The sequence below is a fragment of the Vicugna pacos genome, chromosome 20, assembly GCF_048564905.1.
Source record: "Vicugna pacos chromosome 20, VicPac4, whole genome shotgun sequence".
Classification (NCBI taxonomy): Eukaryota; Metazoa; Chordata; class Mammalia; order Artiodactyla; family Camelidae; genus Vicugna; species Vicugna pacos.
In genome coordinates this window covers 3,488,206-3,514,757 of record NC_133006.1, presented here as the reverse complement: position 1 = coordinate 3,514,757, position 26,552 = coordinate 3,488,206, and the positions used below count along the sequence as shown (strand labels likewise).

Sequence of the window (26,552 nt, the reverse complement as noted above, 5' to 3'; positions counted from 1 at the left end):
CTCGAGCCAGGATGACAGCCTCTCACATTGCTTTGAGGGACTGCTCCAAAGAGTTAGGGGAGGAGCTAAGATATATAGGAGCTTTACAACAAAGACCAGGTAGTTGGAACAATAAAAGATTGCTTGTTATCTAAAAAAAACGAGATATCTCAAGTTTAAGAATTTATTGCTTTTGTATTTTTGGGAGGAAGCAAACATTTGGGCTCACTGAATTCATTCCTTTGACAAGCACCTAGCTATCTAGGGCCAGTATCCTGTCCTTTCTTATACTGAGTCCACTCAGAGGGCACCATTGTGAGTGACTGCAGAGGCTGGGCTGCAGGCCTGTCCTCCCTGGGGGGTGGCAGCAGCCGCTGAGAGGTTGGTTTCAGCATTCTTTGTTTACTGACATGGCTGCAGTATTTTCATTCACATTGTAGTACTTTCATTCACAGTGCTCCGCCTTGGTCCTAAATTCGACCAATATTTTGAGAGACATTTCATGACCAATTTTGTCCCAAGGTGCTAGGATGGCACATTCCTAATTCAGGTGAAGAATCTTCTGAGCTGCCATTCAAGGTGTTAGGTGATTTATCAGGCCCTGTTGATACTAAAAGTTCTCTGGATCGCCTGTCTTACTAGTCTATTATGATCCAGGAAATGTTCACCGTTCATTGCTCATTCCCATATCTAGAATCACAGTATTACAAAATTTTCATGCAGGGTTATAAATTTTATGTATTTCTTCAAGATGTTTAGCCATCATCCATCTTGTTGTGGGCCTAGTTACACATTGGGAAATGTAAGAGAACAATTATATAAAATAGGATATAAATAATACAGCTAGTAACGTTAATATAGTCACGAGTAAGAATTTAGCAGTCAAGAAGTTATATTTCTGGGTTAAAATTTTCCTTGTGTTTCTGATTGAGTTTGAGTGACCTTATGAGAAACTTCATATTTATGGTCAGGGTCAGAGCAGGTATTAATTGGCCAGGTGAGGTCTCCCACCTTGTAAGATCAACAGTGGCCTAAACAGAACTATGATTTCCTTTTTACAATAACGTTTCTGAGGGCTATCTAGTTAGAGCCTTGGAGTAGGGAAACCCACCAAGGTAACACAGAAGTACTAGACATTGGTAATTTACCATAAACTTAACAATTGGAGTAGTTCGTAATCAAAGGTAGGAGAAATTATCACAGTAATTGGCATACAGGCCTGGTCCGGTGTCTTGGGTCCGCTGTCTACCTAAGATGTCGTCTTCTTCTCATCCTGGCCTGTAGCTTTTTCTCCATTTGGGCATTGTTTTAAGGTGAGCAGTGCTCTATAGGCCAGTGCACTGCAGGGGCAGTTTCTGATTGGTAATGAGTCTGAAAGTCCGTTTCCTTCAGCTTTGCTGTGTATGGTCTAGTTAAGAACACCTGATAAAGGGTCCTTCCATTCAGGTTGGAGACAGTTCTTTAAGTCATGCCTGTTCCAGTATGTATAATCCCCTGGCTGCAGGTCATGGAGCATTGGAACTTTACCCAAGGATAGATTACTGAGCTTCAGAGACAAACCTAGTGTATCCTTTTAATAATTCCATTAAACTCTACAGCAATGTGACATAACAGCAAGGAATGATCTGGGAAGTTTCTTAGTAAATATAGACCTCAATTAACAAAACTAGAATTTAATATCCACTAAAATATAATCTTTTTTCTCTCTAAAGTTACCCTCATTTTTCTCAAATACAGCCACATCAAGATTAATTTGTTTACAAGTTAAGTCTGATTATTTGATCCTATAGGCTTTTTTAAATTGACTGTGTTGGAACTTTTAATAAGGAGTCTCAGGGTAGAATGTTAATAAGGTTTTCTAAGGCCATGAAAGCCACATCAAGGGTTTGTCATGGATTTCTGCCTCACAGATTTAGGTAAATTCTTTTCTCTTAAAAATCCTTAAAATATCTTGAGATTCATTTATCTGTTAGGAGATGATCTTCCTCATTTGTCTGATAGAGCCACTGGGGACCTAAGAGTTTTTAGTCTCTTGAGGGATCAGATAGAGAGAAAAGATAAATGTTCCAAGTCTGCTTACATAGGTATAATTTAACAAATTCCCGTGCATCATAACTAGCTTAAGGAGAAGAGTTTCTTATGTCTGGGAAACAGATTAAAAGCCAGTAGTATTTCAAAGAAAATCAAAAATTATAATCATATTCACCAGTTTACTCAGTCCCATGTAACTGATTCTTTTAATCAGAGTTTTCATTAGACCTTTAAAATTTCTTGCCCAGTTTAGTCCACTGCTATAGTTTGAAATTTATTAGAAACCAGTAAATCTCCTTGAAGAGAAAGCATTTTGCAAAATCATCAGAAAACAATTACCTGTCTATTAATGACAAAAGATTTAACAGCATGGTTAGACACCGTTACACTATAATCGATAATGAAACCTGGTCACAGTAACCAGAATTATGACTGGTATCATTTCAGATATACCAGAATTTTAGGGAGTCCATATAATTTCTAGAATATCTATATTAATAATACTTTCTCATACAATATAAACTAGGAAGATTTACTGTTCATTTGACAATACTTCCCATGTTTTTTAACATGCAAAATGAAACTTACTAGTTTAAAATCTCTCTTTGGGATGTTTCTGGGGCCCTCCCAAAATTAACTGGAGATTAAAAGAACTTTAATTAGAAATTGATATTTGGGGAGCTTGTTAAAAGATTTCAAAACACTTCATCAGATAAACGTATAGATCACTGTAAAGAAGTACTTATTCATTAACAAGAAAATATTTCAAAGGTAAAGGCGGAACAGATCAGTTAAGTGGTATTAGAAGCTTTACAATCTGTTACTGAAGGTGGATTAACATTTTAAGAAAATTTTGTCCTCTTAATAGAAAACCAAATCTAGTCTTGTATCAGCTTACTTCGAAGATTCAGTTACTTTGCCAAAATTGATTCTAAACTTAGCCAGTTCCGACCATGTACAAAAGTCTTTCCTCAGGGTTTCTCTTCCACAAGCCTTCCACAGCTTTCTATTCTCATGTTAGTGTGTCCCTTAATTTCTCTTCCATTCAGAAGTAACCGGCTTCAGGACAAAGTCACTATTTTTCAATAACAAAATATAATTCCATTGCTAATATCTTCCTTTACACATTTATCTTACTTTCCTAGGATACTTTCCCTTAATAATAGAGACTATTTCAGGGTGACACCAACTATTTATTAATATTTCAAACACCTTTAGTTTCTCTGTAAGAGGAAGCTACATGTTAAGTAATTCATATTTCAATCTTATTTTATCTCAAAATGGCATAGCTATTTAATCAACTCCTCTCATTTAACTTAATTTAGCACAACTCTAGAATTTAAAGTTACCAAACATTTAGAGATTATCTTAAGCATAAATTTTAAAAATATATTTTAAAGAATTACCCAAAGCTCTCTTCTCATTTGCATTTAATTTACTTAAAATTTTATCACATAATATTGCTATTTTTTTTGACAGAACTGCAGCAGATATAACAGGATATTATTTGACTTTCACTAAACCTAGGTACAGTAAGGGTATTATACTTAATACTGATGACTTAAAAGGTGTCTATATTAATTAGAACATGCTTAAACTAAACTTAATACCAAATATTACCTTAATATTGTATATTTTCAAGTTTATGTGAACCTGAAGGTCAATTTGTTCAGTTTTTATATTAAAAATATTAATTTGTAAGCTCGTACTTTTTACATCAATTAAGCAGAGCTTTTTGACTTTGACTTTTATTTTTTAGCCGTAGAATTACCTCATATCTATAATGTGTACACAGGCTTATAAATAGACAAAGGCTAAAGATTTCATAGCTTCACTTTAAAACTTACCTATGAGATAGGTATAATAATAGTTGGAGTAAGCTGAATTTGCTTGCTCAAATCACTAAGGCTTACTATTTTTGAAAAAGGCATTTAAGATTTCTTGACAAAGTCTGAAAGACCCGTCCGAGTTCTGGCTTCTAAAATGCCAAAAATTTCTTTGGCCTTAAGTTTTATCTCGTTGAGCTAATTAGGCTCAGTCATAGGTCACTGTTTGCTGTAGTTACATTTCTGATCTGCAAGACAAAGACACAGGCTTCCAGTTCCCCAGAGAACTGCTCTGTCACCTAAGCCCAATTGTATCTCCTTAATTTGCTTTTTTGTATCAGTGAAAAGAACTGTAAACAAAGAATTCCATGTTTTAAAACTTTAAGGTTTACTTTATCATGTCTTCCAAAGTTTGCTTAAGGCATTTAGTAAGGTCTCTTTTCCTTGAGTTATAAGTTAAACCCAGGGTAAACCTCTTATTATATTTTTTTATTAGCCACTGAATATTAGTTTTTAGTTTTAGGTTATATTGGACGGCTAATGTCACTGTATTGGTTTCCATTAGTTTATTCAGTTACTATTTTCTGAGGGGCAGAAATGTGCCCAGCCTTATAATACCAAGAAGGGAAGCGTTTTTCCATTGAAACATATCTATCCCACAATATAATTAAGCAAAATGTTTATATAAAGCCCATTTAAATATACCAATTTTACAAACTATTATCTCAATTTTATTAATTCTTATACCTTTAATTTTAATATTTATTAGGTTTAATCAATAATACTTATTTCTAGTAGGAGTGCTAGAAGCCATTTTCTTTTCTTTACTTTTTTTTTTGTGCACTGTATCTAATTTTATACAAAAGTCTCTGGGATCGCCAAGTTTAAATAAAACGGACTTGTTTCAACTTTAGTGTTGGGGGGCAGTAGTTGATCTCTTTGGTCTTTTTTTTTTTTTCACTTTACGTAGTGTAGTATCAAAAGCTTGTATCTAAATCCAAAAATGTCCATTTTATTTATCTCATTCAAAATAACCATTTAAAAATATTTACCCATTTGGGATAAGCCCATTATCTTTTTTTTTTTTCATTAAGAAAAAATCTTTCGACATTTTTACATTTCTTTTTCCAGTTACTCAACCTAATTAACATTAATTTTTCTAAGTTTTTATTAGCACCTCTAAAACCATTGATGGGAAAGGAAAAACACAAATGTAGCTTTTCAAACAACTTTTTTTTAAACTAAGTTCTTAGGTTAACCATTAGATATATTTTTCTACCTTTAAACTTGATTTTAATAGATACCAGTAAAACAGCTGTTTATAATGAGAGCTCTTTCAACTTTCACCAATTTAAGTTTTTCCAAATTAAAGGATCCATCATATGGCCATCAATTTATATATTAATATATATGTAGTGATTTTAAACGAATAAGATGAAGAGACATTTCCACATGAGAGTGGGGGTGTTGCCTAAATAAAATTCAAAAGTTTACTTTCCAAAAGGTAAAGGCATTTGTTGTCCAGGCTGATGCAACAAAGGTTAAGATGGCAAAATATCTGAAAATTGGTTCTATAAAAGGATTGTTGAGAATCCCATTTTATTTGTGTGGCCAACATATGTACACAACACTTGTACCTTTTGCGTGGCAGAGTCCAAGTTTTCCTTTAAAAAACAGGAAACACATATATACATACATACACAAACATAAAATACCCAGAGAAAGATAAAACATTTACATTTCAAGGACACAGGAAGAGAAATCCAAGTTCCCCCTAAAGGGGTTTTTGTTTTTATAAGTTCAGAATTCCAAAAAATATTTTTATCAGGCCTGGTTAGTTACTTTCAGAGTGAGTTTTTTTTTTTAATACCCAATTAAAGTTGTAAGTTTTGTATGTATATAAATCTGGCTGGGTTATTAGTTGGAGGCTGGCAATCTGTCATTTCTTTTTCTTTTCTTTTCTTTCCTTTTTTTTTTTTTTTTTTGAAAGTTCTATTCCCCACTCTAAGATAGGGTTGTCAGAATAAAATTGCTAGTAAGTTTTCCTGCAGGGACAACTCTATAGCATGAAGTCTTTGCCTGTACAACTCCAGCAAGTTTCTCAGTCACCCGAAAAAGCTGTTACCAGCTGGGGGGGTGTCCCATTGTTGGAGTTGAAAGGTTCCTCCTAAGAGTTTTACTTTTATTCCGAAAAATTCAATGGAGGTAACCAAATTGAGGAAAGCATTAGACCAGCCTCTTACCTAACCACTCAGTCCTGACCCCAATGTCTTTCAACTTGGAACCACTCGGGACGTCTCCACTGGGTATCTTCCTGGTATATTTCCACCAGCCCCACCTCGGACGTCTCCTCAAGGTGGGTATTTCCCATTATCCTTCAACCAGGCCCCACCCAACATGTCTCCACTGGGTGGGTAATTCACCCCAGTCTCTTTCAACTGGAGGGCCAGGTACCGGGATACACCGCCAAATAAAATGCAGGATCATCAACCAATATGGGAGATCTGAGAACCAGGAGAGACTCACCCAAATTCATCTGGACTCCCCGAGGAGGCGGACGGGCACAAAGGGCCACTGCTGGTACCAAGGTTCCGGTTACTTGGAGAGTTCAGGTGGAGAGAAGTCTGCTCTGGGTCCCTTCATGGTGTCCAAAACTGTTGACTGAAATATATGTGCAGCCTAAAAGTTAAGTGTTATGTTTTATTTGGCGGGAGGACTCGAGCTGGGCTGACAGCCTCTCAGAACGCTCTGAGGGACTGCTCCCAAGATGTTGGGGAGGAACTAGGATATATAGGAGCTTTACAACAAAGACCAGGTAGTTGGAACAATAAAACATTGCTTGTTATCTTAAGAAAGCCAGGTATGTCAAGTTCTAGAATTTTGTGCTTTTCTATGTATGGGAGGAAGCAAACATTTGGACTCACTGAATTCATTCTTTAGACAAGCACTTAGCTATCTAGGGCAAGTATCCTGTCTTTTCTTATTCTGAGTCTGCTCAGAGGGCACCATTGTGAGTGGCTGCAGAGGCTCGGCTGCAGGCCTGTCCTCCCTGGGGGGTGGCGGCAGCCGCTGATGACTTGGTTTCAGCATTCTTTGTTTACTGATATGGTTGCATAATTTTCATTCACATTGTAGTATTTTCGTTCACAGACTGATTATGGATAATCTGGAAACTTGGAAAACAACCGAGAGAATTACTGCAGGTACCTTCTACTTTAATATGCCATGTGCAAATATAAACACGGATGAAGCGTACATTTGAATTTGGTGGTGTAGGGAAGGGGTTCTGCACATTACAGGAGAAGGCAAGGCAGAGTTCCTCTTCTTTGTGGGCAGGGATGTGGGTCCACCTGTCTTTTCTGTAGTGGTTTCTGGAGCAGTTTATGGTAATTAATCAACACTGACAAACTGTGGCACACATTGCATTTAAGAGCTGGCCTCTGCAAACTTGTGTATTGGACAGGTGGATTTCATAGACAAGTGGTCAGGTGCATTGGAGAGAGACATAGCCCAGGCCTGGGCTCAGATTCATGTTTAAATCGCCATTTCCTCACCATAGGGCCTTGGACTAGAGTGTAACCTCCCTTAACCTGTTGGTGAGTCTGTGAAATTGGCATGATAATATTCGTTTCTTCCTGGTATTCTTGTAAGTTGTAAACAGTATTATAACACATATGAAGCACATAACAAACAGGCACTTAGCAGTATTCACTGTGTCCTTCCGCCCCGTTTAGCGTGTGTCAGAGCAGTAAAGGCAGCATGTGTCTGTTGAGGATGCACTGGTAGTCCCTTGAATAGGTTGTGAATTTGGTGATTTCCTTTAATCCTTGTAACTCTATGTGCCATGGGCAGTTATTTTCATGGACAGATGAGGAATCTCGGTAAAGAAGACTGTGTAATTTGCCTAAAGTCGGACCAGAATTTTGGTTGCAGGGGCCTCGGTTCAGCATGGGCCCCTGGGCTTTCTGCCCTCTCCGTTCAGCCCCAGAGCCAGACTTTGGGTCCCCTGTCTCCCAGCCCAGAATATGCAATAGGCAGCAACACAAACCTGGCCCTGTGCTGCTTAAGCAAAAACTCCAGAGGGGAGGCAGGTACTAAAGGGATAAATATAAAAACAGACGACTGCAAACTGTGATCAGCTCTGAGAAGGAAAGGAACACGTCTAGCCGTGCAGATCTGGGAGCTTTCCCTTCGGGGCTGCTCTGGGGGCGTTCATCTCAGCTAAACAAACTCCGCTCCTGCACCAAGGCAGGAAGGCAAGGCGTCTGTGACCAGGTTGACTGGGCCTCGTTGATCATGCTCTTCCCCATTCAGCTGCAGCTGTCACAGGCACTTACCTAGTAAACAGATATCGGCCATAATCATCACGCATTTTACTTGGTAGTTTTATTCGCCTCACATTTAAGATGAGGTCATTGAAGCTGGGGAGTTTTCTGTGTGCCAGTGATTACCTTGGAAATACCCCCACTGGTCTTTCAACCTGGACTCGTGTGGCTGTCATATCCTAGCCCTGTGAATGGCATCGTGTAGCTTCTCCCAAGCAGCCCAAATGACTGACATTGATTTTCTTAATTCGTAGGAAATGGTATGTGACAATAAGAGAAAAAGGTAGAAAGAAATTGTTTGGAAAACTAGAACAAACTCCAATACTTCCCCAGCTGGGGGAGCGTACCCTGTGTCACTCACCCCACTCACAGCCTGGCACCTCCTCCCTGCTGACTCCGTGTTCAGAAGCCACTCTGAGCCTTTGAAGAACATTTTGCCTCGTGACACTTTTAACTAAGACCTGTGACCTCTCTGTCCCTGGTTAACTCTCTCTTCAAAGCCATTTAAATTTTATACAGGCTCCTCCACTCAGATGTAAGAAAAGCCTCTTAAAACTTCTTGATGCAGCTCCTTAATGAAGATCTTGTGAAGGAAACCTAGTCAAAACCTGGGATGTATGCACGCAGTGACTGTAACCTCAGCACTTTGTGAAGTTCAGAATTAGATTGGTGGGAGACTCAGGAAAGGCTTTTTAAGGTAGAAAGGGGAAAGTGAAAGGACGCAGGCTGTGTGAGACTGAAACATCTCGGTCCGAGCCAGCAAGGCACCTGCGTTCAGGATTGTGTGTGGAGAGTGCAGCTTTCTCACAAAGAAAGAAGTGGTGGGATGGGAGGGAGGACAGTTAGGTTCTTTACTCTGGAAGGAAAAAGTGGGCTGAAAATTTCGTGGTTGAACAAGAGGACTGTGACATTGTTATGGAAATGACAGGCCAGCCAGGAAACAAGCACCTCTTGGAAGGTTGGAGTTCTCAGATTTATTACGCCGGCGGGCTCAGAGGGGCTTCTGCTCCGAAGCTCTGAGCACCTCCAAGACGTGCACATGAGGTTTTATAGGGTTAATTACAAGTATGGGGCTATTAGCCAATAAGGCTCAAACAACAAAAAGCAAGGAATCAGTACACTGGAGCTTATCAATTTGGAACAGATCACGTTACTGACACTTGTTGAGCTTGGATTTACGAGTTAGCTTGTTAGCCCAGTAAACTGACACTAAACTTTAGATTTACAAGTTATCCCGGCAGAACTTATATCAGTAAACCGACACTTATCACACTTAGATTTGTAACTGAGCTCGTTAGCCCAATAGACTGACACTAAACTTCAGATTTATGAGTTAGCCCAGCAGAACTCAGATCAGTAATCCGACACTTGTTGCACTTAGATTTGTGACTTAGCTTGTTATCCCAGCTGGGCTTTTCCTTCACAACATGATGTGCTTGTATTTTGGAGAGAAGGGTTTTGTGGGGACAGGGGCCTAGGGAGAACTCTCTCTGCCTGGGGAGTCAGCACAACAGAGAACCACAGAGAACCGTCCAACCCCAGGGCCACTGCTGGGGGAGGGGCTGCCCGTCATTTTGAGCCCTGGAGGCTGCTTCTGTCCCTTAGCTGGGGCCTCAGAGCTCCCTTCACTGGGACCTCATAGCTCCCTTCACTGGGGCCTCAGAGCTCCCTTCACAACCCAGTCCTGTTGATACAAGAAAATAGATGTGGGGCATGAGAAGAGCTGTGTCCCAGGCTTTGGTTGAGCCCCTGGGATGTGCCCTGCCAGACGAATGCCCTTGGCTTAGTGCAGGAAACAATTCAAGAGCAAGTCACTGTTGAGTAATGGTAGATTTATTCACAGAGACACATTTAAAGGCAAGAGAAAGGCCACGAGGTGTGGGGGTTTGGTGCTCACATTAAAAGTAGGTACACATTCCACAGAGTGTAGTCCTTCTACGAAGAGGGAGAGAGGGTGGTGACCAAAAGGCAGCGCTGTGCTTGCTCTTTTTCATGGGCTTGGTGGCTTCATATGCTAATAAGTAGAAGGACCAGCCTTAGGGCAAGGGGCTGCGATTCCCAGGGAGTTGGCCATTTCCCACACTGTGACCTTTTGTGGCTAGCCTTGGAATTGCCTTGGTGCCTGGGGCCAGGTTATTCACCATGTTACTATTACAATGGGTGTTTAATGAAGCTCAAGCTCTGCTAGAAGTTAAATCTCTTCATCCTGAGCCTAAGGCCTATTGGGGGTTGAATCCTTCACCATTTTGATGTTAATTGCTGTGGCCTACCTTGAATGACTGTGCTCTGCCCCCTTCCATCCTGTCTCACTGTGATGACACAGAGAGAGCAAAGGCCGGGCCCTGCCTGTGCTCCTGCATTTAACAGCGGGAGGGGTGGGGTGGGCTGAGGATGACTCTGAGTGGTGAGAAGGATGTTTTAGATTTTCCCACGTGGGACATGGGGACCTGCCAGCAGCCACTGCAGATTTATCACACGGGGATTATCGCTTGTGTCACTCATCCTTTTCTATTTTTCTTTTTTGTTTTAAGTATTTAATCTAAATTTAATATCAGAATTTGTAGGAAAGAAATTTCTCTTTTTCTTTTCTTTGGGGCTCTTTTGGGGTGATAGGTAATTAGGTGTATTTATCTTTTAGTGGAGGCCTGGAGCTTAAACTGAGGACCCCGTGCATGCTAAGCACACGCTCTATCACTGACCTCTACCACCCGCCCCATCATCTTTTTCTTTTTGCTTTAGCTGCCAAGAATCTTACAGCTGAATTTCTAGTCGGCCTTTAACACTTGCCCTGACTTCATGGCATCCATTTTTATGACTTTATCTCCCCCTTGTTTCATTTAAGTATTGAATCTCCATTTTCTCTTCACTCTCACTTTTGTCTTTTTGTTGTTATGGTTGTTAAGCTGTGTTTAAAAAATTGTTTAATTTCTCTTTTAGCAGGAGGCTAAAAGTAAATAAATATGTAAACAAACTTATCACATTTAAATGCTTTTATATATTCTAAGCTGTTTAGTGGTTACTTAAAAACCGGATTGAATATTAAAGTTATAACATTTTAAAATTATTTTTTAATTTTTTATAAAGGTATAGCTGATTTACAATATGATATAAGTTTCAGGTGTACAACAGATGCTTCATTTATAGTTACTGTAAAACCTTGGCTGTATTCCCTGTTTTGTAAGATACATCCCTGTAGCGTGTTCATATTACATGGAGCAGTTTGTATAAGAAAGTTGGGTAATGCAGAGTCTGGGGCATGGCTGTGTCTGATCCAGGTTCACCGTCACTCTGCCTGTCAGAGCCCAGGCCCTCACTGCTGTCTGCAGAGGAGCGAGTGGAGGCAGCTCTCATCAGCGATGGCACCACCCTCTGAGTGGCAGTGACAGCAGTGACTGTGGACGTGCAAATTTTTGTTCCAGGAGCTTTACATGCATTTCTGCATTTAATAATTAAAGCCCTCGTGTGAGGAATCGTTTTATGGTTTTAATGAATATTACATTTTATTTTGATTTTGATAGATTTCAAAACTCCGGAATATTTACAGGAATAGTACAATAAACGCTTAGATAAATTTCACCTTAAAGGGCAGTATTTTCCTTTTGTGTCTGGCTTATTTCAGCATAAAGATTCAAAGTTCATCCATGTTGTAGCCTGAATCAGTACTTTATTCTTTTGGTTTGATAATATCCTTTTTCTTTTTTTTCATTTTTGGTCTTTTTAAAAATATTTTCATTGAAGTTTAGTCAGTTTATAATGTTGCATCAATTTCTTGTGTACAGCACAACACTTCAGTTATATAGGAACATAGCTGTATTCATTTTCATATTCTTTTTAAACATAAGTTAATATAAGATATTAAATATATTTTCCTGTGCTATACAGTATAAACTTTCTTTTTATGCTATATATAGTCAGTATCTGCAAATCTTGAACTGTTACGGAAATGACAGGCCAGACAAGAAACAAGCACCACTCGAAGGGTTGGAGTGCTGAGATTTATTACGCCAGCGGGCTCAGAGGGGCTTCTGCTCCGAAGCTCTGAGCACCTCCAAGATGTGCACATGAGGTTTTATAGGGTTAATTACAAGTATGGGGCTATTAGCCAATAAGGCTCAAACAACAAAAAGCAAGGAATCAGTACACTGAAGCTTATCAATTCGGAACAGATTATGTTACTGACACTTGTTGAGCTTGGATTTACGAGTTAGCTTGTTAGCCCAGTAAACTGACACTAAACTTTAGATTTACAAGTTATCCCGGCAGAACTTATATCAGTAAACCGACACTTATCACACTTAGATTTGTGACTGAGCTCGTTAGCCCAATAGACTGACACTAAACTTCAGATTTATGAGTTATCTTGTTAGCCCAGCTGGGATTTTCCTTCAAAGAACTCCCAATTTATTCTTTCCCTCACTCTCTCTCCTCTGGTAAACATAGTTTGGTTTCTATGTCTCTGTGTCTGTTTCTGTTCTGTAGATAAGTTTGTCTTTTTGTTTTTGTGTTTTTTTTTTTTTCGATTCCACATGTGAGCGATCTCATACGGTATTTTTATTTCTCTTTCTGGCTTACTTCACTTAGAATGACATTGTCCAGGTCCATTCATGTTGCTGCAAATGGCATTGTTTTATTATTTTTTTATGGCTGAATAGTAGTCTATTGGACAAATATACTACAACCTCTTTATCCAGTCATCTGTCAGTGGACATTTAGGTTGTTTCCATGTCTTGCTATTGTAAATAGTGCTGCAGTGAACATTGGGGTGTAGGTGTCTTTTTGAATTACGGTTCCTTCTGGATGTATGCCCAGGAGAGGGATTGCTGGGTCATATGGGAGGTCAATTTTTTGTCTTTTGAGGAACCTGTATACAGTTTTCCACAATGGCTCCACCAAACTGCATTCCCACCACAGTGTAGGAGGGTTCCATATTCTCCACAGCCTCTCCAGCATTATTGTTTGTGAACTTCTGAATGATGGCTATTCTGACTGGTGAGAGGTGATACTTGATTGCAGTTTTGATTTGCATTTCTCTGATAATGATATTGAGCATTTTTTCATGTGCCTATTGGCCATTTGTATGTCTTCATTGGAGAAATGTTTCTTTAGGTCTTCTGCCCATTTTTGGATTGAATTGTTTGTTTTTCTTTCTTATTAAGTGTAAAAGCTGTTTGTATATTATGGAAATAAAGCCCTTGTCAGTCTCATTTATTGCAAATATTTTCTCCCATTCCATAGGATGTCTTTTTGTTTTGCTTATTGTTTCCTTTGCTGTGTGAATCTTGTAAGTTTAATTAGATCCCACTTGTATACTATTGCTTTTATTTCTATTGCTTGAGTAGACTGGTCTAGGAGAACATTGCTGAGATGTATGTCAAATATTTTGCCTATGTTTTCTTCTATGAGGTTTATAGTGTTTGTCTACATGTTTACGTCTTTAGGCCATTTTGAATATATTTTTGTGTATGCTGTGAGGGAGTAGTCTAACTTCATTGATTTACATGCAGCTGTCCAATTTTCCCTACATCTTTTTCTGAAGAGGCTGTCTTTACTCCATTGTATGTTCTCACCTCCTTTGTCAATTATTAAATGACCAAAATTTTGAGGGACTATTCTTGATAATTTTCTTTATCCATTCATAGATGGATGGATATTGTTTGTAACTTTTGGCTACTCTGAATGATACTGCTATGAATATTGATGTGAAAGTTTTTGTGAGAATATGTTTCCATTCTGTTGGCTGTACAGTTGGCCCACCATATCTGTAGTTTCAACTTCATGGATCCAGATGGCTGATAGTAAAGGGACTCAAACATCCTTGGATTATGGAATCCAGGGTGGGGGTGTTCCTGAAACCAACCCCCCAAGGATACTGAGGGATGACTCTATATGTAGGAGTTGAATTGCTGAGCCATATAACTATCCTTTTGAGGAAACACCAGACTTCTTGAAAGAAGCTGCACCATTGTCCCTTTCCACTGGCTGCATATGAGGTATCTCTGCCTCCTGAAAGACACTGGTTATTGCCCATGTTTTGATTATAACCATCCTAGTGGGTGTAAAATGAGATCTCATTTTGATTTTGATTTGGCTAGTGATGCTGAGCGTCTTTTCATATGCTTATTGGCCATTTGTGTATCTATTTAAATCCTTGGGAAATTTAAAACTTGGGTCGATTTTCTCTGTATTCTTCAGTTGTAAGCACTTGTTATATATCCTGGATGCTAGTCTTTTATTAGATATATGCTTTGCAAAATTTTTCTCCTATTGTACAGATTGTCATTTCATTTTCATTTTTTTAAACATTAAAACAATTTCTTTACAGGGGAGGTAATTAGATATATTGATCTATTTTATTGTTCTTGCTAAGCACGCACTCTATCGAGATACCTATTTCCCCTGTAATTTCACTTACTTGATGATGTCCTTTGTAAGAAAAAGTTTTTAATTTTGATGAAGTCCAGTTTATCTGCTTTTATCATCTATCATTGTGCTCTTTGTACTGTATCTAGGAAACCAAAGCCTATCCTAGGACCACAGAGATTTATACTGTGTCTTCTTTTAGAAAGTTTATAGGTTTAGTTTTTACTTTTCTGTCTGTGATCCATTTTGAATTAATGTTTATTTGTTATATAAAATATGGGGGTCCAGATTACAGATTCATTCTTTTGTCTGCAGATACCCAGCTGTCCTTGCACCATTTGTTGAATAGACTATTCTTTCAATGGAGTGTTGTTGGCACCCTTGTGGAAAACTGACTGTAAATGTTAGTTTTTTCCCTCTGGGTTTTTATTGTGTCTCATAGATTTATTTATCTATACTTATGCCAGTAGCATACTTACTTGAGTACTATATCTTTTTAGTACCCTTTAAAGTGAGTCCTCGAACTTTGTACTACTTTTTCAATATTGTTTTGGTTGACCTGGGTCCCTTGCACGTCCATATGAATTTTGGGATCAGTTTTTCAATTTTTCCAAAGAAGTCAGCTGGAATTTTGATAGGGATTCCACTGAATTTGTAAGTCACTTTGGGGAGTCTTAACGTTTTTAACAATATTGTCTACCATTCCATGAACATGGGATGTCTTCCTTATATGTAGATCTTTTAAATGTTATTTTGGTGATACTTCAAAATGTTAAATGTACAAATCTTGTAAATTTTTGTTAAATGTATCTCTTATTTTATTTTTAATGCTGTTGTAAATGGAAAGGCTGAGCTTCTTAAGGGTGGGACTATATATCAATTTGTTTACTTCTAGGATTCCTACACAGCAAATACCTTAGGTTTATATTTGCTACATAAATCTAGCCACAGCTCTTCCCACCCCCATGTTATAAGAAACCAAGACCCAAGTTTAGCTAACTGAACACCTGTGTGGAAGTGAGAAATGAGACCCTTGGGTGGGGCTTTGTGCAGATGACACTGAGAGCTTATTCAGGATGGCTTCATCTTACTTTCTTTTAAACAACCATTTCGGTGTATTTAGTAAGATACATTAAGAACATGCCCTTTTGATGTGCAGAGGAGCTAAGACTATCATTTTCAAATAATTTCTAGTGAGAGTGTTGTACTTGAAACCTAATTTGCATCAATCTTTGAAGATTTATGTTTCAGGAGCTTTGACTAAAGAACACCTGTCTTTATTCAATAACGACAACTAAATGCTCAAGCAACATGTAAGAGTTTGAGCAAACTGCCCCTGCCCCGTAGTGCTGGGTGGCTGCAGCTGTAACTGGAGTCAGCCATTACCTCTCCCAGTACGCTTGTGCTGATCTGCTCAAAGGGGTTCGTCCAACAGTTTGTCAGTAGTCTTTTGGACAAAGCCATAAAACATTGATTTAAGGTTGCTGGAATGCAACATATTCTTACTAATTCTAAGTAAGTACATATTGCGTGCTTACTGTATGTTGGGAATTGTCCCTCAGCCTCACATGAATATTATTTCACTTAAAATCTCACATATTTCCTTGTTATTCTCACTTTACAGATAAGGAGACTGAGAATTAGGTCCTCTCTATTATGGGGGGAGCTCATTATCAATGAAGGGAATTTGTAAGGAAAAAGATATTGATTCATCCTGAGAAAACATTTTTCTGAGTCAGCAATGAAGTGGGTGACCACTGAAGAATGTGATCATTGTTCGAGTGAGACAAGCCCTGGGTTGTGTGGAGTCAGCATCCCTGTCCTGGACACGGCACGTGTAGAGCTGCGTGGTGGGTGAGGCGGCGCGGCAGCACAGGGAACGCAGATGCCGGGCTGTTGGGCTGTGCTCAGGCTTGGTGCGGCTTTCTCCTAAGGGCAGTGGATCGTCATTGACAGATTTTAAGTAGAGGAGTGGGTGCTCTCATAGATCACTTTTGTCTTGTAGAATGCTTGGAAACATTTAGAAGGCTCGGCAGGAGGTGATGTGATGAGTCAGAGTAGGGTGGCTGCGAGGTGTTGCAGTGTTCAGTTTTCAAGTGGTTTTCAGTCCCAAGTTTGTGGCTCAGTAATTGTGTCAGTTTGGATGACGCACAAATAGAAATGAAACAATTTATCTAATCAAGTGAAGCAGTGATATACTGACTTCCCAGGACTGCTGTGGTGATCCAGTGAGATAATGTGTGCACAGTGTGCATTGTGGTCACCAGCACACAGTCGGTGCTGAGAGAGTGCCAGTGAGTACCTGGTAGGACAGGTGAGGGTGGTGGGACTCATTGACTGAGGAAATTGGGCCCTGGAGGAGGGGTCCATTCACATCTGTGACTGATGGGCCTGAGCTGGGAGAGGCAGAGAGACCTTGCCCCCTGACCAGGGGCCCTGGGCAGGACGGCTATTGGAGGAGTACCGTGAAGTCAGCTCTGTGCAGATGAAGTTGGAGGTGCCCTTGAGACAACTAAGTGCAGTGTCGCAAGCTGACAGAGGAGGTCTGGGCCCGGGCTGGGCATTTTCCTATAATCTCAATCCCTGGGGACGCCGAGGTATTGATCACTGAACGTGAAGACTTACTTTTCAGGACAAGTGAATAGTAATATCATGTCTGTCATCAAAGCTCACGTCTCTTTATTCATCACTGACTTTGCTAATTGGGTACTTACAGAGCTCACTTCACCGTCCTTCCGTGGGCCCAGGCTCCACAGAAAAGAGCTGGTGAGACTCCCTCTTTTCCAGAAGAAGACACATTAAGCTGGTAGCATTCTGTACTTCGCCAGACTTAGAATTTTAGTTTGTTGATTTAATTCTATTTTCTGTTGGCCATCTCTTGACAGGAGAGATGTTTTACCTCATGGTCAGGTTTCAATTAGTTGTTACTGAGAATTGCTGATCTGATCCATAGTGTATGCATTCTATTAACTTTGTAGAGTACTTATCGTTTTTCTGTATTTGCCCTTAAATTTTGTTTGCCCCTTCAAGTTTCTATCCTATTTGGGGCCTTATTTTTTTTTAATTAAAAAATGTCTGTTAGCAGTTAAGAAAACAAAAGCAAAGAAAAATGCACATGATAGCTAAATTTAGAAAATTTCCAGTGTGTTTTCTGTCTCGGCAATGGAGGGTTCTAGAAACTCGTGGAAACCTTCATTACACAAGTTCCTTAAAATGCTGATTAAGAAATAATACCTTCCTTCCTCATCTTTCAAGCTGCACAGCTAATTGTCAAGAAAGTGAGGGGAAATCCTCAGAAGCCAAGACAAACCAGAAAGCAGGGATTCTGGGTGATACATGAGCCTTACAAGCCCTGGGGTGCCGGTTGGCTCCTGAACTGTGTTTCAGTTGCCCTGGCAGGAGGGCAGGAGGTGAGCCCGAGGTCTCTCACACTGGGAGTTGGATGGCTGTTCTTATGTAAGGCCAAGCACATCCTGAGAATCCTGCTTTACAAAAGAGTGAATTAGAAAGAAAGGAAAAGAAGTGTTCCTCAAGGCAAGGAAGTAAGGAAAGTCAATTTTTTGGAAACGGGGGAAAAAATAACATATCCCAAGTAAGGATTTAGTTTAAGGCTGTTGTGGCATGAGAGTGACCACAAACTCCTGGCAGAAAATCACAGCTCCTCCCGGAAAGAGAAGTGTTTTGAATGAATCCGTGGACAGCCATTCCGAAAAAGGCCTCCTGAGTCTTCTGGATCAATATACTGGACCCTAACACCTCCCTTCCATGGTCTCATTTAAATAACCCGAAAGGTTTTAAAGGAAAGAAGCCATAATCATAGTTCTATTTATTGACATTACTATATGCTAGGAATTCAGAGGTGACTATGGAGTTGTCTCCTCTTTTATGGACCTTATTTTCTATTTGACATAGTTGGGGAACTTGGTGGAGGGTGGTGTTAGTCTGTTGCAATTAGCCAGGAGAGGAGATTAAGAAAGCAGTGAAGGGTGGGTGACATTTTTAGCTGAGGACTGTCCTGTTCAGTTGGCTTTTAATTGCAGTCCCGTTGAGTTGTCACTGGAGGGAATTGATCTTATGAAAGATGGACTTAACTCAGGCCTCTTCAGAATGGACAAGTGAACTTGGAGAAAGACAGTCAAATCTGTGCAGACATTGAAGTCCACGTGAACGTGCTGTATCCCTGAGCCAAAGATAGGATAATAGGCAGCATTTCTTGAGGACAGAGGAGTGGCTTTTAAGGTTCTCCAAGAATGAATCCCAGGGAACCGGGATGGCCAGTTGTCAAACTGTGACTTTGCTCTTTGGACGGTGCACCCACCAAGGGTATTGGCCGTTTATAGGTTTTCATTGCTCCTTGATACATGTCAGGTGATGGGGACGTGGGCATAAGCGTTTGACACCTTGTCGAGGTGACTTTGGGTACCTGCCTAGAAGCGCAGGCACAGCTACAGCTGCGTCATACATCTTGCCGCCCAGCCCGCTCCCCGACTCCGTGATCACGGCAGAGTGGTTCCTTACTGAGCTGTCCGTCTCCTCTGTGACATCATAACCAAACAAAAGACTGGAGCGAATTAGCTTGGCTTTGTTATTTTCCATCCTTCTCTTCAAATGATGATGACTGATAGTGGACCCAGTTACGTTTGCAGATGATTTACAAGTAGGGCTGTCAGTACAAACCTTGTAGTCCCCGCTGTGTGATCTAGAGAAGAAAGTTACATTCTTTCCAAATTGTTTTGATGCACTTATGTGGGAAAATGGTGTACGTTAGAATATGTGTTTCCTCTCTGGATCATCATTGCTAGAGATGAATGTTTGTAGACATGGAATGAGTTTTCTTTATTTGAAATGTGTGGTCCCCAAAATTCTCCCCAGCTTTTTAAAGTCGTCACTGGAGTGCTACCTCCAGTGTCCCAAAGCATCCACCACTGCCTGTTCTTCGGACACTGTGAGTTTCCAATTTGGAGAAGGCTGCTGGCTGTTGAGGCATTCTTTGGCATATCTCTGGCTGGCTGATGTGGGCTTAGCACCCAAGACTTGGGAGACCGTAACTAACCACGGTCACGTCCATTTCTGGAACACTCATGGAGGATTTTACACTTATGCTAGTGGCTTACGTTATTTCATTTAGTTTTCCCAACAATCAAAATTACATTTTATCACCTGTATTAAAAAGGAAACTGTCAAAGCAAGTGACGTGCAAACTTTGGACTGGAACACGGGTCTTTCTGATCCCTGTCTCTTTTCCCTCCCCGGCCTATCCTTCCAAATGGCCAGGAGACCCTTCCTCAGTCTTGAGTTTCCTGCTGATGTTACCACTCTCTTTGTTTCTAGGAGAGGAAAACAATTCTAAACTTACTTTCCAGTTGGAAATGGAAAGGAGAGCTAACGTTGGAAGCCGGGAGAGTCTGTCCTGTGATGAAGTGGTCTCCGAGCCACTTCCACTGGGACGTCACGTCACTGTCTGGGCCCCTTGCTCAGCCTGTGCACAGCGCAGATGTGCCGAGCAGTCCTCCCGGACAGGGCAGTGGGTTGAAAATGACTTTGGGGTTTTGGTTTCATTACATAGCTTCCTGAGGCTCTTGGCCTGGCACTTCGAGTGGGAGCATTCCCTGTCCCACAAACTCGTGCTCTGGGCCCGTTCAGACCTGACGTGGCCTCAGCCTGAGGCTCAGGGCCCGTGGTGATGAGGAGCATTTTAGTCCAGGGTCTGCCTGCGGCTCTGACACTTCTGGGCTGTGGGACATTGTCCAGGATGATAATAATTCCTCCCCGAGTTTCAGATTTCCTTGCCTGTGAGCCGGGGTAGTAATAGTTTCTGAGATGATTGTAATGATTCAGTAATGGGTACAGCATGTGCTGGCAGGGAGCTGGTGTTTAAGGAGCAGAAGTCGCAGTCACACTGTCAGCCTCTCACTGTGCGCTCTGTGCTTTGAGAGGTTGTGTGTTTGGTGAAAGTCCCGCCCAAACCCTAGGGTCTAGAGGAACTGTTGTTTCTTTACTTTCCCTTCCTTTTCCTCTTTCCCTTCTCTGTGTCCCATGTTTAGGTAGAAGGTTCCTCTATTTCAGGGAATAGGGGCCTTTCTAGTAAAAGGACAGGCGGAACGCGGAGAGGTGTGGCCCGGAGGGGGTCTGGAGCGTCTGCACAGCGCTGCTTCTCTGTGTTTCTGCATCCGGTCCCGTCAGTGCACGAAGTCAGCCTTCATCTTCCTTCCTGTGTCATCGGGTCTCTGTTTTATGGAAAAACCTTTTTTCCGGGCCTTTGTTCACTTACATGTTTCGTTCAGATGCTTGTTGCTTTTCTCCCTGTGCTTCAGCGTTCCGAGGAGAGAATTCAGCAGTGCAGCCTCCTCTCCGAGCTCTATGAGTTGATCGGCTTCCACTGCAAGTCCGCCTTCTTCAAGCGGGTTGTCCCCGTGAAGCTCGGCGCCCGGCATCCCGGAGCCTGGCGGGAAGGCCTGCTACCGACTCCTGCTGCAGACGCTTCCTGGCTACAGTCTGTCACTGGACCTGCAGGACTTCAGCAAAGGTTTTGGAACTAAAACATTGCTTCAGTCCCATTAACCATGCCTGTTTTGGGCCCTGCTGTCCTGTCTCATCAGGGTGAATTCTGATTCGTGCAGAAAAGGGCTCAGCAAACTTTTTCTATCAAGGGCTTGGGAGTAAATATTTCAGGGTCTGCAAACCTCCTGATGTCTGGTGCAGCTGCTCAGCTCTGCTGTTCAGATGCCAGAGCACCCGGACAGTCCACACACACACAGAGCTTTATTAACAGCGGTGGCTGGGGCTGGATTGGGTGTATGAACTGCAGTTTGTCCCCACAGCCTCCTCACTATTGACACCTGCACCAGAGCGTGCATTTGTGACAATGGGTGAACTTAAACTGACACGTCATCATCACCCAGAGCCCATACTTGACACTAGGATTTACACTTGGTGGTGTGCACTCTGTGGGTTTGGACAGATGTGCAATGACATGTATCCACCATCACATCATTATACAGAGTAATCTGTCTTAGTGACCTTAAAATGCTCCATGCTGCACCTCATTCATTGCTCCTTCCCCTCTAGCCTCTGACAGCCACTGATCTTTTAGTCTCTGTGGTTTTGTCTTCCCCAGAACACCATACAGTTGGAATGAGACAGTTGCAGAACCTTCCCAGATTGGCTTCTTTCACTTAGTAATATGCATTTAAGGTTCCTCCATGTCTTTCCATGCCTTGATAACTCATTTCATTTTAGCACCAACTAATAGTCCATTTTCTGGCTGGACCACAGTTTATCCATTCACCTACTGAAGAACAGCTTAGTTGCTTCTGAGTTCTGGAGATTATGAATAAAGCTGCTATTAACATCTGTATGCAGATTTGTGTGTGGACATGTTTCCATTTCGTCGAGTAAACACCAAGGAGCACAGTTACCAGATCATGTGTTAGGAGTACGTTTAGCTTTGTAAAAAATTGTCAGACCGTCTTCAAAAGTATCTGGGCCATTTTACATTCCCACCATCAATGCATGAGAATTCCTGATGCTCCACATCGTCACCAGCATTCGGTGCTGTCAGTGTTCTGCGTTTTGGCAGTTCTGACAGGTGTGCAGTGATACCTCGCTGTTTCAGTCTACATCCCCTTGATGACAGATGCTGTGGAGCATCTTTCCATAGACTTCTTTGGCATCTAGATTTCTTCTTTGATGAGGTGTGTGTTCAGGCGTTTTGCTCATTTTTAATCAGGTTATTCATCCTTCTTGTTGAGTTTAAAGAAATTTTGGTACATTCTGGATATCAGTCCTTTATCAGTGTGTCCCTGCCCTTCACCTGCAGCATCAGAGTTGTCCTCTGGGTCTCAGTGTAGTGCCAGCCCTTCAAAGAGGTTCCCTGTCTTCCCTCAGCCTAAATACTGTCCTTGTATTTTTCACTTTCATTGACTCATTTTGTTCTTTTTAAATAGCATTTCCTATAATTTGTAAGTACATTAAAACAAAAGGGCAATGATTGAACACCGCCTCCCCCACCAGGCTGTGTGCCCTGTGAGAGTAGAGGCCCTGTCCCCACTCACCGTTTCCCATGACAGCACATGGCACATGTCCATGTAAAAGTGTGTAACGTGGGGCCAAAGCTGATGAGCAGCTATGACAACATGTGTTGGCTACCATTTATTGAGTAGACTTTGTTTCTGATCTTAATTATTAAATCACATGAATGAAACTTGTTTGTTTTGAAAAATAAAACAACAAAGCTCACCTCCATGTGATTGGTAATTTCTACTTCGCCTTCTGAACCAGGAGGGGATGTTCACCACCATATTGTGGAGGAGGTTGGGGAGGTAAAGTAAGAGAGTGAGATCAAATAAAGTAAAAGTGATAACTATCAGTTGGCTTTATTTTCACTAAGACATAAAATTTACTTTAAACCCTATCTCAGCAGTTGTTCTGTTGTTTTAAACATTTCTCATAGAATTAAATGGAAGCCCACTAAACCCTGAAAGGGAAATTGTGTGCTCAGGTCCTAAAAAGAGTTTATGTCTATTTCTTGAAATGCACATTTTCCCTGCTGGTTACGCAAAGATGAGGCGGGAACACAGCCGTGAGCTGTGTGTGTCTGCCGGCTTCACGGGCTGCTCACAGTCATTTTCATTTTCTTGTGTTGCAGTTTATGAAGATTTTCCATGAGAAATATTGCTCAGCCTTTTCCTGAATGAAGGATTGAATTTTCCACAGGAAATCTTATGAAAGAGAGTGACAAGGCACATGGGTTTCCCAATAAGGAATAGTTGATGTAATAAACTCTCACTATGGTGAACTTTTTTAATACAAGCCAGTTGAAAATTTTATCACTAGGTCATATGCCACAAATCTGTCATAAGAATAAAAAGATTCAAATTTTATAAGAAGAATCAGTTTGAATCAAGTAGAAATTATGATTTGTACAATATTTGTTGTTAGAACTTGTACTCAGTCTTATTATAATTGCCTGTGGTAGGAACTGGATCATTATTTATTTATTAAAAAAATCCACTAGGTGTTATTTGCCCCATTCTTGATGCAGCAGTGCTGAGGTTAGTTAAGTTGGGCCATTTAGGATTCGTAGCTAGGTTTTCCGGACATTGATTTCAGCCTTTTTATCTTTTCTACAATCTCTTCTTTTGTGTCGGACTTTGGTCTTTTGACAACTTGGAAATACTGCACGGATCTACCTTTCCCTTTTTTCCTGTCTTTGCGGGAAAAGATTTCTGTAAGACAAACTACTAGGATATTAATGATTTTGTGTGGGGTAAGTTTGGTCAGTTCTAAGGATTTCAATTAATACGTATTAATACTTGCTATTCAGCTAATGACAGTAACATTATAAACTAACTTAAGTATCCGTCAGTAAGTATAGTACAATAAGCCCATCACCCAGATTAAGGAATTCACAAACTTTTCCATATTTCCTTTATTCAGACCTTTGTTCTTTTATTTGTCCTTTGTTAAACTATTTGACAGCAAATCCAAGAAGACATGTCGTTTTACCCTATGTACTCAAGTAGGCATGTCTGAAAAATGAGGGCCTTTTCTTTGTTCAGGTTTTTCCATTTGACCGATGTGCTCGTTAAGTACCAGCTGTATCAGGCATCTCACTAGGCATTAGGGATCCTTGGGGCAATGAGACAGTCCTGGCTCCCAAGGAAGTTAAGGGCTGATGGAAGAAACCAACACAGGAGCTTGGGTCCCTCACTTAAGGTCCCTGCTGGATGACAGCAATTGAACAAAATTTGTGCACAATACAGTAGGATTCACAGAAGGGACTGGTCAGACTTCTAGGGCAGACCGTGAGAGAGGCGGTCAGCAGGGCTACAAGAGGAGGAATCATTTGATCAGAATCTGAAATCCTTTCTGCCAACCTTTCTACCAAGCCCCCAGGGCCCATCACACACGACCCTGTGCTGTAATTGTTTTTGATTCCAGTTACCACATCTCCTTCAGGAAGGATTTTAAGGTGGAAAATATTTAAAATCCATAATTGTTGCCAGAAGGGACATAGAACAAGGAAGTTAGAAACAACACAAATGTCCATCAGCACATGACTGGATAAAGATGAGGTGATACATATATACAATGGACTACTACTCAGCCATAAAAGATGCCATTTGCAGCAACATGGATGGACCTGAAGTCTGTCATTCTAAGTGAAGTGGGGTGGAAAGAGAAAGAAAAATGCCACATGACTTCATTTATGGGGAATCTAAAATTAATAGCAATAATAATAAGACCACAAATGAACTAAATATTATTTTGATTTCTTGAATATATGTAAGCACATCTGACTTTCCTTTGTGATTGGATTACCATATTCTGTTTATTATTCTTTTCTAGATGTCCTTATTCCTCTGGTAACTGTAATTTAAAAAATCTAAAGCTCTAATCTGTTCTTAGAAACAATAATTTGTACATATATGTAAACTAAAAAATGCAGTATACTCTATACATGTATTTACTTGCAATATGTGTATGTGAAGTTGAACTGTATTAATTCTACCTAATAAAACTGAAAAAGGAAAAAAATAAATAATTTATTTAAAAAAACACCCCTCTTTAGATATTAAAACATTCATTTCTGAGATTCTGTGAAAGACAGCATGGAAGTAGGTTTTTAAGATTTTCTCCTTGTGCCTCAGTGAGCAGCCTGGGCTGCACAGCTTGGCCGCCAAAGGCACCCAGGACTTGCCGGCCTGCTCCTCAATGGTTGGGAGGAAGGTTAGCTGCTTCAGGAATATTTATGCTCTTAGAAGTTGCTGAAAACCCCACAGAGCTTCTGTTTACATGGAGTGTATCTGTCAATATACCCCATTTTAGAAGTTAGAACAGAAAATTTAAACCCAAGAACTGATAAGCACATGCTGTCCCAGCACGTGGTCAAAGCAGTGCTGCCACGGTGGGGTTGTTTTGGTTCTAGAAAAAATGCATCGTACACTCAAGAATGAGGGTGAGCCCACAGACCTCATCTCAGCAATGCTATGAAGAGGTGGGACCCAATGCCCCTAAAACAGTGCTGAAGTCTCCAGATGTCTCAGAACACACAGAGCCATGGGATCAAGAATCCAGTGTCTCGTGGATCATCAGCCCTGGAGACCACGTCCAGGGTCAGGAGGAGCAGAAGTAGGGATAGCAGGCACACAGTCCTATTGACAGCAAAGCTTTAAAGGTTTTGAATTGACTGAAAGTTAGGCAAAGATTTGCATTTAGACTAAAACATTTCCTCTCCTGGAGACGTTAGAAGGATAACACTGATTAATAGAGGATGATTGTAATGGATTAATTATGATACTGATGACATGGGCTGCGAACACTAACCCTGCACTCAGTGTAGACTAAGCCTTTTATGTACACAATACATTAGGTCTCCACACCCGTGCAAGATGGCATTAAGCACTCATACAACCATGAAACCAGTGACTATAAAACAGTCACAAGCCTTCTCTCCAGCATGAGGTAGCAAAACCAGCAAGGATTTTCAATGACAAAAGCCAAAATCATATATTTTTGGGAAAGAAAGCAAATGAAACACTGAAGAACAATAAACCAAAAGAGCAGAAGGAATGGAAAATTTTATTGAAGAAAGCAATGATTGATTCAATTAAAACAGCTAATGTCCCTGGTATAATTGAACCATCAATCCAAATTTTTGGAAAAGTGGGTTGTGAAATTACTGTCTCATTTAATATTGGAATTCCTAGTTGGACCAATTTGATATGCATCACTGGTGTGAGGTTAGATATTTAGGCAAATAACAACATTCCTATTTTTTAAGTTAACAGGAAACATAACACAGGATTCCAGATTTAGGGAGAGAATGCAAACAACAACAATCATACTCCATCAAGTAAGGACACGTGTCCCTGCGTCACCAAAGCAATGAGAATTTGCACAAAGAAAATATAGTTCTCCAATTGTGACAAATATGAGACCGTGAGCCATGAATTACGAGAACAAGCAACTGTTTAAATGCCCTGGGCAAATTTTTTTTATCATCTTGAAAACATCACTGATGTTCTAG

The 26,552-nt window shown here is 40.6% G+C and overlaps 1 protein-coding gene across 3 annotated transcripts in view; it reads left to right on the top strand.

Moving 5' to 3' along the window:
* The window catches only part of LOC116278422 (trafficking protein particle complex subunit 9-like), a 60,122-nt gene extending 36,865 nt beyond the window's left edge, over positions 1 to 23,257 (top strand). For 2 of the 3 annotated variants that reach the window (XR_012061925.1, XR_012061926.1), the window contains exon 4: positions 20,836 to 21,108. Coding sequence is in view for 1 of the 3 variants with exons in the window: in XM_072944674.1 (XP_072800775.1) it covers positions 20,836 to 21,047; positions 23,169 to 23,175 (219 nt within the window). In the remaining 2 variants the exon portion in view is untranslated. Of the gene's footprint in view, positions 1 to 20,835; positions 21,109 to 23,168 lie in introns of those variants that run through there. The other variant, XM_072944674.1, reaches the window with a different exon arrangement.
* Positions 23,258 to 26,552: the final 3,295 nt, after the last annotated feature.